Below are 12884 nucleotides of genomic sequence, written 5' to 3'. Positions count from 1 at the left end.
AGTCACATGTACATATGGGATAAGCCCTATGACCCTTTTACTTCACACCAGGTGGCTATCCAATTCACACCGGTACATTCTTTTTGGACATTTTTTTTTTAAACATTTGGGAAGACCATTTTCACATGAGGGGAAAAAGAATGGATTTCTCCTAGATAAAAATAATAACCCCATCTTACTTTAGCCAGACAGGGCTTGAATCCATAGGTTTGCTTGACAATAAGTTCCCAATAAAAAGGAGGTGGCTTTCCATGGATGATCGATGATTCAGTTTACAAGAAATACCATGGCACCCCTGCTACCATCAATATCATTTTCTTTAACTTTCATTAATTCACTAAATCTGATTTTGAATTAGTTTTAGATAACACTTAACTTTTACATTTTTGCCCTCCAGTTTGAAAAAGGAAACGATACTACCATAGCACAAACAACATAAATGCAATGTGGAAAGGTTGCTCCCTTTCATTGCCGTCTCAATCACCTCCCCCCCCGCTCCAACTATCACACCCCAAATTATATACACGAAGAGTGCATTATTGAAAGTTTCTTTAAATAAAGCCGTATCAGTAAACCTGTGCTACTGCAAACTGAAAATTCAATTCAAAGATTCTCCCTCTTCACTTTCATTTCTCCTTCTCGATCCTTTGCCTCACCACCCCCCCCCCCACCACTGGTCCTTCCAACTACCATCCATAACTCCTGCCAATATCAAATTCAGTCACCTTAACATCCCCATAAAGTCTCAGTCGGTCAAGCACCACAATGTTTGTTGACCAAGAAATCAACAACCGAAACCCATTTTTAAAACTTTAAAGCCCCATCAAATAAAGATGCTGTATTTTTCCTCCATTTTCTCTAAACGAGATTAACACACAAACACCAAATCCAAAATATATAGAATTCCAATTCCCATTTTGAATATTCTTCAATTTTTTTTTGCCAAGCCACGTTAAAAAAGTGAGTGTTATTCTTTTTGGCCTTCCCCCATCTTTGTGTTTGCATTGCAACAAGGTGTAGTTTTCTCTACTAAAGAAAAAACAAATAAAACTTAAATAAAAGATGATAAAAGCAGAACATGCAGGAGAAGAGTGAGAGCCCTCCAAAATACTACCGGCTTATGTATACAAAAGACCTTACGGACGCAGATTAAGGGTGAAGGAGTTACACCAATTTGAAGTTCCAAATAACCTGGACTAACCCGTTTGACCTGACGTGTGTCCTTCCTGTGGTCTTATGATGGATGTTTATGAAATGTGATATATCAATCTGTGGGTGCCTCACCTGAATGTACCCGGAACCATGACATGCAATACATGCAGATATAATCATGTAACTGTATAATGCCAACACATACATACTGCAACAATGAAGACCAAAGAAGAGAGTAAAAAAAGAAAAATAACATGGTTGGTAAAAGATATCACTCCTATTCGCCTGCTGACATTCCCACTGAGGATCGCATTTGATCCCAGAGAGATGCAATCTTTCGATCCTTTTTCCGACATCTTGGCCAATCTAGAGTTACTTTTCACCCCCACTCCACCATCCATGCAGGAACCCACCCAAACCCCCCTGCGCGGCCGATTTATTCTGTTTCAGTTTCTTGTCCAAGGAGGGAAACTCTATATGGTTTAGCACTATGTCAAAGAAGAGCGGTTTGCACGGTGACAGCTTTAAGTCCGGTGGGAATGCCGTGAAGTTGGGCTTGGCGGCAAGGTCCGGCTGGTTGGCATTGTAACGGTCCAGCCTTTCCACCAGCGGTTGATTGTCCTTCAGACTGAGTTGCGCCATTCCTTTGCTGATGGAAGGTTCATTGGAATCTGAAAATTAATGCAAAGAGGTTCTTGGTAAGCCATGGCCTTTTTACTTTAAAGTATTCTTGGGTGGAGGGTATTTTCTATGGGGGAGAGTAGTCGGAGGGTGGGGGCAGTCAATTCAATTAATTGTGAGAAATGTCATTCAATTAGGAACCACATAAGGCCTATTGTCATCTTTGTAGTAAGTTTGTCAGCTTGAGCTACCCGACAGTTCATAAGTAGGGGGGTATATTGGAGTGGAATTTGAGATTGGAATCCCTGAATAGAGAAAGTTTACAAAAACTTGATAATTTGCAGTCATTTTTTGTTGTTGCTGTCACAAACAGAAATGGATACCCACTTTCTATTATTTAGAGAAGACAGAGACTGGTTCAATTGCAGTCTACAAGGCCAGATAAACTCTTTTTATTTTGGCTTTCAATTTCTTTTTTCTGACAAATTTCGATAGTACAAAAAAACGGCATTTTTGATTGGGCTTTTGATACTTCCTTGTGATCCCTGGACATCATACATTCAGCTACAAGCAAAAATAAATGTTGTCTGTCCTGTCCACTACAATAATCCTATTGTAATATTTTCAGACACCCTAAGGGCTAATAGGTCTCTCCACCCCCCCCCCCCCAAAAAAGGGGGTGAAAAAGGGCGGTGCTGCTTCCAACTGAATGAATATTTTCACTCATTGTTTAACCAAAGAGAAAAATTTGGGAAAGAAAACAACAGATTATTAATATAAATGCCATATTTCTCTGAATCATTGTCTATGCTCTGATGGAAAACATATGTTCCAGTAGCAGGGTTCAATTCCCAGGTTCCAAATGGACTCGGCAGTTTAATCTGCATTTTCCTGACGATCAGACCCAAAAGAGAACATCGATATGTCTCTCCACCATTATCCCAAAGAAGAAACCTTTCAGAAACTCAAGGGTACTAAAGGGATTTCTTCCTTTTAAGCTAACCAGGGTCCTACACAAAATTAACAGGGTAGTAGCATGATGGTCTCTGCCTGATTCCCCCTCCCCCAACCCTATTTCTTTTCTTAATTTTTTGGTATTCGTCCTTTCATATATAGTCCATCTTGCATTTTGCCTTTTGAAAAACAAGAATCCTTAATCTTCATCCAAAGCAGCAAAAAGTTGATTTCCAAACACAGTAAATTGATTATTATTATTATGGTTATTATTATATTATTATAAGTACATACCTAGAATGGAGGCCACCTGAGCAGAGTTCTTCAAGCCATTGATATCTTGCGCAAGAGTGTCCAATTCCTCTACCTCTACCTATCGATTAAATGAAACCAAAATCTAATCATGATGTCTTCCACATTCAGTTTTTTAGGGAGTGTTACTACCGGACAAGCCTTATAGGGTTTTAATAGTACACTTCCTTTCACAAGTTTTGTTTCTTATCTCCTTCTATGTCATATGTCATACTTATGTTAAGATAGAACAAAAATAAATAAACGAAATAAAATAAATGAATTAGTTACCTTTTTTTTTAATTCGAGTAAAAGTTTTGTTTTTGTCGTTGTTTATATCAAATCAAAAGGAGTTTAACCCCTGGTCGACCTGGCGAGAGGTCCTACGGGGATAATAAGTTTGTTTTTATAGAAAAGACATTTTTCTTTGTTCTTGAAAAAGTTGTCTATGTTCAGTCAGGGAATTGCTGGTAAAAGAAGTCTTATATATTTACATTGGACAGGATAGCCATAATCATACCCGAGGTTGGAGTCGAAGAGCCAATTAGGAAGGGATTTCTAAAGGAGAGGAATTTCTAAGTACTGAGGATTGTGGAGACGGAGTGGTTTCTATTGTTTGGGTAGGGAGTGGTTGTGGTTTCTATTGTTTGGTAAGGGAGTGGTTGCTACTTTATGTTTTAATCAGTCATTGCTGGAGTTGTTTGTTTTGTTCTGTATATATAGTATACTTGGTGTCGGGGCCTAGACCCATTTAGGAAAGGATTTTTCTATGGAATGAGACTTTAAGTAGTAACAATTGTGAATACAGAAAGGGTTTGGTTTTTGAGTAGTGAGTTGTTGCGACTTTGTATTTCAGGGGGAGGTCTTCAATCAAAGGGTCGTTCTCGAGGTTGTTTTTGTATAACTTGGTGTTGAATTCTTCAAGTCAGGTGAAAGTAGATTTTGTGTTTCCTGCACGGAGAACGTAAAAGTAGCAATATAGGTAGGGATTTTGAGTGCGAGTCGATAAGCTGTGGTGTGGATTCTGTTTAAAATTTGTTTATTGGGATTAGAGATGGTAAGCAGGGAGATGCTCCCGTAACTGAGAATCGGTTTTACTTTGGATTTATAGATTTGGATAATGATTTTCGGAGGGAAGTTATATTTGTGTGAGAGGATTTGAATGGATTTAAGTTGGCACCAGCAGCGTCCTGCAGTTCTGTTACAATGTAGATTAAACGATAATTTGCTATTGAAAGTGGTACCGAGGAAGGTTGCATTAGGAGTAGCAGTGATTGAGGTGTTGAAAGATTAATTTTGGAAATATGGTGTTGGTATTTTGAGTTTATTATGGAGAAATTGGCTAAGTTAGATTTTGAGGGATTTATTTTTGTTCTCCACATCGAGCACCAATTTTCGAGATGTGTAATTGCTTTTTTAATATTTAGTTCCGTCATATAGGTATTTTTACTGGTGCTCCAAATGGCTATGTCGTCAGTGTACTGACTATAGTTGCATTTAGATAGGGGGGATGATCAAATCATTAACAAATAGGGTGTAGGGGAGGGGGCTGAGAACAGTGCCCTGTAGAGTACCTGCACGAAGTGGAATAGGTTTTGATTGTTGGTTTTTGTAGCATATTTTTGCATCGCGCTCACTAAGGAAAGAAGTCTGGTGTTATTGGAGGGGAGATTAAAGTTAAGTAGTTAAATTCTTATGCCGTTGTGCCAAGTTTTGTCGAACGCCTTTTCGGCATCAAGTAAGAGGGCAGTGGTATCATGTTTTTTTATGAAGCCGATGCGAATTTCTTCGAAAAGGCGGAAAGGTTGGTTTACTGTAGATTTGTGTGCACACAATTAGCCTGATTGATACGGGCAAAGTGATTATTTTGCTCTAGGTGGGTTCTGGTGCAGCTTTCTATAATTCTTTCGAAAATCTTACCTAAGGCTGGCAGGAGACTAATTGGTCGATAGTTTGAAGTTTGGTGTGTCTTTACTTAGTTTCGGTATTAAAATCATTTTGGTGGATTTCCACAGGGTTTGGAAATAAGGAGTTCGTTTAATAATGGGAAAATATGAGGATTAATGAATATTGGAGGCCGACGGAGGGTAATCTTTTAGCATTAGGTCATTTATGTTGTCAAGACCAGGAGAGGTTTATTGTCTCTTTCCAGTACAATTTCAATTTTTGTTTGGGTTGGGTTTGGGAGGAGGGTGGCTTTGAGCGGTTGTTTTTTTCAGCAATAAGTACTCCTCCCATAGAGCGAGATATACAGTATCGTGTCTGAAAGTTTGGTAACCAGGGATGCTAAGGTGGGAATTTGTATTTAGTTTAGTTTCGTTTAACGAAATGATATCCGGGGAGTGGTTGGTGAATATACTAAGTAGGAGGATTAATTTTGGAAGGATACTGTTGATGTTTAGGTGGAGGAACTTGACCGAAGGAAGAGTGTCCTTGTCATGTAGGTGATTGAGGAGGGCTAAATATTGAAGGTTGGTGGAGATGTTCCCATAATTACAGTTTTGGGGATATTTAAGTTTAGGTGTTTTAGTATTAACACTGTGGCATAACTGGCAAGGTCGTCGGATTTAATATTAATGTTGGCTTTTTGGAAGGTAATATTGTACTAATTCAATTACAAAGGTTGTGATATTAAGTTTTTCTTCAGTGGCGATTTTATTTCTTATTTCAATTTTAGGGGTAGATTTGGTTACATTCGCGTAGGTTCTTTGTTCTTGTTGTTTGTTATTAGCTTCAGTTTTAGCTTCTTTAAATTTTGTGCTACCTTTGTAAAGGGCGGCATGAGTCCCTGAGCAATTGGCACATTTTGTGTTTTCTTTTGGTTCGGGACAGTCTTCAACTCTGTGGTTTTCGCCACATCTGAGACATCTGGTTTGATTTTTGCAAGTATGGTGGGTGTGTCCAAAAAGTTGACATTTGAAACATTGAGTGATTTGGGGGGGGGGGGGGTTCATGGTATTCTTCTGTTTTGTGTTTATAGTATCCTAAGTAGAAACCTTGTTTGATTAGGGATTGTTGGGTTCTTGTTCTTCCAATGTTATTTTTACTTTCCAAGTTGGAATGTTTGTGGCATGACTAATGAGTCTTTAAGTTGTATTAGGGGTGAATTCTTGGTCTTTGAGTTCTTGTTCAATATCTTTGATTTGAATTTCAGGGTTTATGCCACAGGGTACTACGGAAAAGTTTCTTTGTCTTACTTTTTTGGGGATTCTTGGTTTGGGGTTGCCTAGTTTAGTCCATGGTTTCAGGAGGATATTTGCAGATTTAGGGTCATGGGGGTGATTAGGATGTTGTTACTACGAAGACGGTTTATATTTGAGATCATGGCATTTGGTTTTTCTTCATTGATTAGTTTAGCAAGTGTTATTGGTTTTTTTGATAGTTCTGGTAAGATTCCTGATACAATGATTGTTTGAGCGGACTTTATGGTGGTTGGTTTGAAGTTAGGAGATGGGTTTATTTCAATGGAGTTTGGACTTTTTTCTGCTATTTTTTGTCTTTTTCTGCTATTTTTGTACAGGGATCCAGTCATTAATGTCTATGCCAAAATCAGAGAGGTTTAGGTTTTCGACTAGGGGGCGGTTATAGGTGGGTAAGGGGTTGTCATATTGGCAAAACAGCCCCTCCCTACGGGTTTTAAATGGCTCCTATACAATGAAATTGATCATAGACTTCACTTACCAGAATGAATTAGTCTCCAGCCTAAGACGGCAGACGGAAAGAATAGGAACTCCTTTTGAAGAGACACACTATGAATCGCAAGTGTACTCGGTAGCGTTGTGTTGGTATCCAAGGACGCGTACTTTTTGTAAATGGCGGGTAAGTAATAGAGTGAAGGATGATGGGGTGGCGCTATGTCAAAAAGCTAACTGTTGACCAACATAATCCTCAGATCCCTAATGAAAGGAGAGGAATGCAAAAGAAATTAGCCAATTTTTTTCAAAGTAAGTCTCGTACATTTAGCACAAAACATTAAACACTAATAAGCAACTAATTCCAACAAAGTTTAGGCTGTGATTGAAACTTTACTGGTGAAAACATAAGTAAATATATATTACAATTTTTAGGAACCTTTCTTTCTTATAATGACTAACCTTGACTGTATATTGCAGCTTTCCAGCTTAGCTGGTGTTTTTCCATCAAATCAGCTCATCTTTGAGTTTTCTGATCTTGACAACAATCAACTGTCTTTTTAATTTACCACAACCAGACCACACTAATTGGCAACTCTTTCCAACAATCTAAGGCAACAATCATCAATTTAAGACAACCAACTTACTAACTACAAAATGATTCCAACAAACTAAGGCACCGGTCTCATTAATGTAGCGCAAAACAGACCACACTAGTTAGCAACTCATATCAATAAACTAAGGCAAAACTTATAAATTTAAAACAAACCCACCACACTAATTACCAACAAATTATCACAGCCCTCCTCTTCAATTAAGCACAAACAGACCACACTAATTAGCTACTCATTCCACCAAACTAAGGCACAATGTCTTTTTTAATTTATCACAAAACGGACTGGTTCCAACATGCTAAGGCACAGTGTCTCATACATTTAGCACAAAAACTGACCACACCAAATACCGACTGGTTCCAACAGGCTAAGGCACCATGTCTCGTACATTAAGCACACCAAATACCAACTGGTTCCAACAGGCTAATGCACAGTGTCTCGTACATTTAGCACAAAAACTGACTATACCAAATACCAACTGGTCCCAACATGCTAAGGCACCGTGTCTCGTACATTTAGCACAAAAAAAGACCACACCGAATACCGACTGGTTCCAACAGGCTAAGGCACCGTGTCTCATACAATTAGCACAAAAACACACCACACCAATTACTGACTTTTTTCAATAGGTAAAGGCACCGTGTCTAGTACATTTAGCACAAAAAAAGACCACACCGAATACTCACTGGTTCCAACATGCTAAGGCGTGTCTCGTACATTTAACACAAAAACAGACCACACCAAATACTGAATGGTCCCAACAGGCTAAGGCACCATGTCTCGTACATTTAGCACAGAAACAGACCACATCAAATACCGACTGGTTCCAACAGGCTAAGGCACCATGTCTCGTACATTTAGCACTGATCTTGACAACAATCAACTGTTGAGAGGACAAGACTGATGTTCATGATACTGGCTCACACTGATGTTTCCCTTGAATCTTACTTTTTCTCCAATTTCTGTTAAATCACCTCGAGATAACACTTCCAGATCTCTCTGTAGAGGACAGGCTTGAAGGATCTTCTCGTATTTGGTGGAGTTAATGATCTTTCAACCACTTGTTCTAAACCTGATTCAGCTTCATTACAGACATCCATGACTCACAATTTTCCTGACATTTTCTTCATCTTCTTCTTTCACCTGAGACAGTACTGTAAGAAGAAGATTTCATATATTGGAAAGCAGATACTATAGACATTGCAACTAGACTCATTTTTATCCACTCCCTCCCTTCCGCCCCTTACTTCCTCCCTCTGACTACCTAAACAACCCTGACTGCTGCCTCATTGATATAACTATGTATAAACAAATGTACATCATTGTGGTTTAACAGCAGAAATAAACGAAACGAATACCAGAGCTTAAATATTTCTGTGTAACTATAGTAAACTGCATACCCAAACGGAGCATTACAGAATCTTCAATGTCTCAGACCTCCAGCAGGATGTTAGTCAGTTCATGGAGTCTTCTTGTGAATCAGTGTGGCCAATGCAATGCTGTAAAGACAAATATAAAAGCAATATGTATATATATACCTATGGTGTGAAATAAATTTTAGTAGTTTTTTTAGTAGTTTTACATAAGATCATCTTCCAGTTTGCGTATGCAGATACCTTTCCGATGAATGTTTACAAACATGAATAAACTGTACCCCTTTTTGTTACTAAGTGCCTGTTTAATTCGGATACTTGCAATATATGACTTATTAATGAACCTTACTAGACATTGCTATCAAACCTAAATATGGAGTACTTCACAAACTGCCAAAACTTCCTTTGATGTACATTGTTCACTATAATGGTCAAGCCAATAGTAAGGAATGAATTGAACACAATTTTGAGAACATTTCATCAGCCAAACAATTTTTGAGAGCATGTACTAGTTTAAACAAACTTAGCAAGCACATTCAAGAAGAACTGGAAAATTTAAAAATTTCTGAAATAAATATCATTCTTGAAACAAGAAACTTGACAAGTGAAATAAGGACCGACACTTAAGCTACAACATGTACACTTAGCATGTGCTTCCATGACTTCTAGCACCTGAGTAATAACATTCTATATCACTGAACAAGGACAGAGATACTATATATTGTACTTATCTCTCAATACTCTTCATATGTGTTTACCATGAGTTGTGTTCCTCACAACTTAATCAATGTTTTCAAATTAGAAACCAAATTAAAGACAATTACTCATCAATGAGAGGTCGACTTAGCAAAGTTTGAATTCTGTTTAATAATAATCAAAGTTTCAGTGAAACAGTTCTGCCGACTATATAATCATGCCTTAGGCATCAAAAGAAGTCTAGGATCTGATAAAGATATGCCAAGAGTTGGACCAATACTGTTAAGCCTAGCTTCAGGTCAAAATTATGCTAGTTGATCAAATTAATACATGTATATCAATTTAGTTGCCTACGCTAGGTAATGTTCATCAGCTTGCATAGAGAGTTTTCTCCATACTTCAACCATCACCAACATCAATTAGACCACAAAGCTAGGCCTAATTGCTTGAGAATTTCATTTTACAAAGTACCGTTGCTTGTATAACAAGCCTAGGATAAGCTAGTTCGTCTTGATCTCTATCTAGCCTCCGCTTTGGTAGGCCAACCTAGGTTTTCCCATTTTCATTTGGTGGTAGGCCTAGGCCTAGCCTGGGGCCATTTGTTCCCTCCCCTAACAACGTTATTTTCCTCCCACTAAAAAGTTGAGTAACTTACTTTTCCTACATCATAGGGGAGTCAAGTACGTTTTCATGGGAAATAAACATTTTCAGGGGAGTTAACTAAGGTTTTCCATGGGAGGCATATTGGCTAGACCATGTGGAAAAAATAGATGTTGTAAGTGGAATAACTGTAGGGAAAGATTTAAGGGAGAAAGGTAAAGTTAAGGGTGAAAAATAACATGGTTAAGGAAACTAACATACTATTTTCATTGGAGGAGACTGTTGTTCTGTAGGCTCTGATGGCATATTTTCTTTGTAGAGTATGCTAAAGAAAGTTGTGATAGTATGAAGGAAAATAGAAAATGTGACCAGGTACCTTACTGTACTTGTGTAACTGTTCAGTGATTGAAAGATGACAAGTGTTTGTGAATAGGCCCGTTTGTATGCGAACATGGGGTAATTAACATGCATGGAATCCATAGTGGTTATGGGTTGTATGGCATTCATTGTGGGAATGATATAACACAGAAACTTTAGCCTATAGTATAGGTATAAGCCTTCCTAGGTTCCTCCCCTAAAATGTTTGTTTTCCCATTTACCAGTTTCTTCAATTACTACAAGTGTCTCTTTGAAATATGTTCCTTTCTTTCACCAAACTCTCTTAAATCACAAGATACATTTACTATGTACAGTTGCTTACTACCTAAATGAATTCTTTCCACAGCCACGTGGCAAGCCGTCTTTCTTTCCTCCCCTGAAAAACGATTGTTTCAACCCTATAAAAATAATTAAATATCTAACAGGAGCCGGCCTGTCATGATGGAAAAAAAAAGCAATGAGAGAGAGCTTTCATCCTAAGCTAATTTGTCCAGTTGAGAGTTAGTTTCTTGAGAATGTGTTACTGTTAAGTGCTAGATGGCATAGCCTAGGCTATGGTAGGCTACTCTGGTAGGAATTTAAAGACAATTAATTAAGTTAGGCCTACCCTAACTGTACTAGCCTTAATCAGAAAGTAATTTAGGCCCAACCAGCTAGGTCTAGCATTTTGTCGGAAGATGGCAGTGCCTACGTGAGCTAGCCTATCGTTAGGCCTAAGCGATACTATTATACGAGAGGCTAGCCTAATTTCTCACGCTCGCTGACTCAAACAATGTGAAGTACTAACTTGTCCACAAAACGAACGAACAACCTTCGCCATTCACATTCTTTGGCAGTTACTACCCGTACAGAATAGGCTACAAATTACAATTACGTATGAATTGTTAGCCAACGGCTGCCAGGAAGCGAACTGCTCGTGCAACCTTCCGTGAGCTTTATATACAGATCATAATTCGCGCTCCTTAGCTTAAACTTTGACCTGTGCGAAGTTAGATACTTATTCCCCGTTCCTCGTTCGATATTCGCGAATGAGTAACTGCTACCTACTCAGTTACGTATTCGACAATGGTATCGACGTTACACCTCTGGCAAGACAAAAGCTTTCTTACAAGATGTTCAACATTTGGTCGTGGAAAGAGGTTTATCTATGGGTCATATTAACTCTAATGACTTTGTAGAAGGGTACTATAATGCATCTTGCCCGGTCCAAATAGTTCTTGACCAACTAAAATGACCACTACTTCATCAGTTCTTAAATTAATGTACCGGGACCTGAAAAAAATCACTTTAGGACCTTATCAAGACTAGCACGCCTTGGACCACCTTACCAATGGGTCATATGAATTCTTAACACATTGTAGAAGGATACCATAATGCGTCTTGCCCGGTTCAAAGAGTGCTTGACCAATTAAAATGACCACTAAATTAACAATTTTTTAAATGAATGTAACGGGAACGGAAATAAAAACATTTGGGCCCTAATCAAAACCAGCACGCCTTGGACCACCCAACCAATGGGTCATAGGAACTCTAAAGACATCGTAGAAGGGTACCATAATGCGTCATGCCCGGTCCAAAGAGTGCTTGACCAATTTAAATGACCACTAAATCATTACTTCTCTAATGAGTGTAACGTGACCACGAAAAAGCTTTGGGCCCTAATCAAAACCAGCACGCCTTGGACCACCCAACCAATGGGTCATAGGAACTCTAAAGACATCGTAGAAGGGTACCATAATGCGTCATGCCCGGTCCAAAGAGTGCTTGACCAATTTAAATGACCACTAAATCATTACTTCTCTAATGAGTGTAACGTGACCACGAAAAAGCTTTGGGCCCTTATCCATGCAGCACGCCTTGGATCACCAAACCGATGGGTCATAGGAACTCTAAAGACATTGTAGAAGGGTACCATAATGCGTCATGCCCGGTCCAAAGAGTGCTTGACCAATTTAAATGACCACTAAATCATTACTTCTCTAATGAGTGTAACGTGACCACGAAAAAGCTTTGGGCCCTTATCCATGCAGCACGCCTTGGACCACCCAACCAATGGGTCATAGGAACTCTAAAGACATTGTAGAAGGGTACCATAATGCGTCATGCCCGGTCCAAAGAGTGCTTGACCAATTTAAATGACCACTAAATCATTACTTCTTTAATGAGTGTAACGTGACCACGAAAAAGCTTTGGGCCCTTATCCATGCAGCACGCCTTGGATCACCAAACCGATGGTTAACATGAACTCTAAAGACATTGTAGAAGAGTACCATCATGCGGCTTGCCCGGTCCAAAGAGTGCTTGAACAATTTAAATGACCCTAAATCATTACTTCTTTAATGAGTGTAACAGGACCACGAAAGATCTTTGGACCCTGATCCATGCAGCAATCTTTGGATCACCAAACCGATGGTTAACATGAACTCTAAAGACATTGTAGAAGAGTAACATAATGCGTCTTGCCCGGTCCAAAGAGTGCTTGACCAATTTAAATGACCAAGGGCGTAGGAACCGGGGGGGCTGGGGGGGGGGGCGCCAGCCCCCCCAGTGAAAAATGTGGAGGGGCGGAAGTA

The 12884-nt window shown here is 39.0% G+C and overlaps 1 protein-coding gene across 23 annotated transcripts; it reads right to left on the bottom strand.

The window, feature by feature from the left end:
• Positions 1-516: 516 nt before the first annotated feature.
• LOC139961755 (signal recognition particle subunit SRP68-like) lies at positions 517-11439 on the bottom strand. 23 transcript variants are annotated; one of them, XR_011790987.1, is made up of 6 exons: positions 11099-11370; positions 8665-8763; positions 8213-8418; positions 3310-3401; positions 3022-3100; positions 517-1823 (listed from the first exon to the last, which is right to left on the bottom strand). XR_011790987.1 is itself a non-coding variant. In XM_071961205.1 (5 exons), exons 3-5 carry the CDS (start codon positions 8362-8364, stop codon positions 1525-1527), a joined length of 504 nt encoding a protein of 167 aa, XP_071817306.1. In that variant the 5' UTR covers positions 8365-8418; positions 8702-8763; positions 11421-11439; the 3' UTR covers positions 519-1524. The 23 variants fall into 23 exon arrangements, 11 of the variants coding, with proteins under 11 accessions (XP_071817306.1, XP_071817296.1, XP_071817298.1 ...); XR_011790984.1 differs by lacking the exon at positions 3310-3401 and adding an exon at positions 6700-6914 and having other exon boundaries at positions 525-1823; positions 11099-11305; XR_011790990.1 differs by lacking the exon at positions 3022-3100 and having other exon boundaries at positions 518-1823; positions 11099-11368.
• Between the last annotated feature and the right edge of the window lie 1445 nt (positions 11440-12884).

This window comes from Apostichopus japonicus, chromosome 20, assembly GCF_037975245.1.
Source record: "Apostichopus japonicus isolate 1M-3 chromosome 20, ASM3797524v1, whole genome shotgun sequence".
Classification (NCBI taxonomy): domain Eukaryota; kingdom Metazoa; phylum Echinodermata; class Holothuroidea; order Aspidochirotida; family Stichopodidae; genus Apostichopus; species Apostichopus japonicus.
The sequence above is the reverse complement of the archived record's forward strand: the minus strand, read 5'-3'. Positions and strand labels throughout refer to the sequence as shown.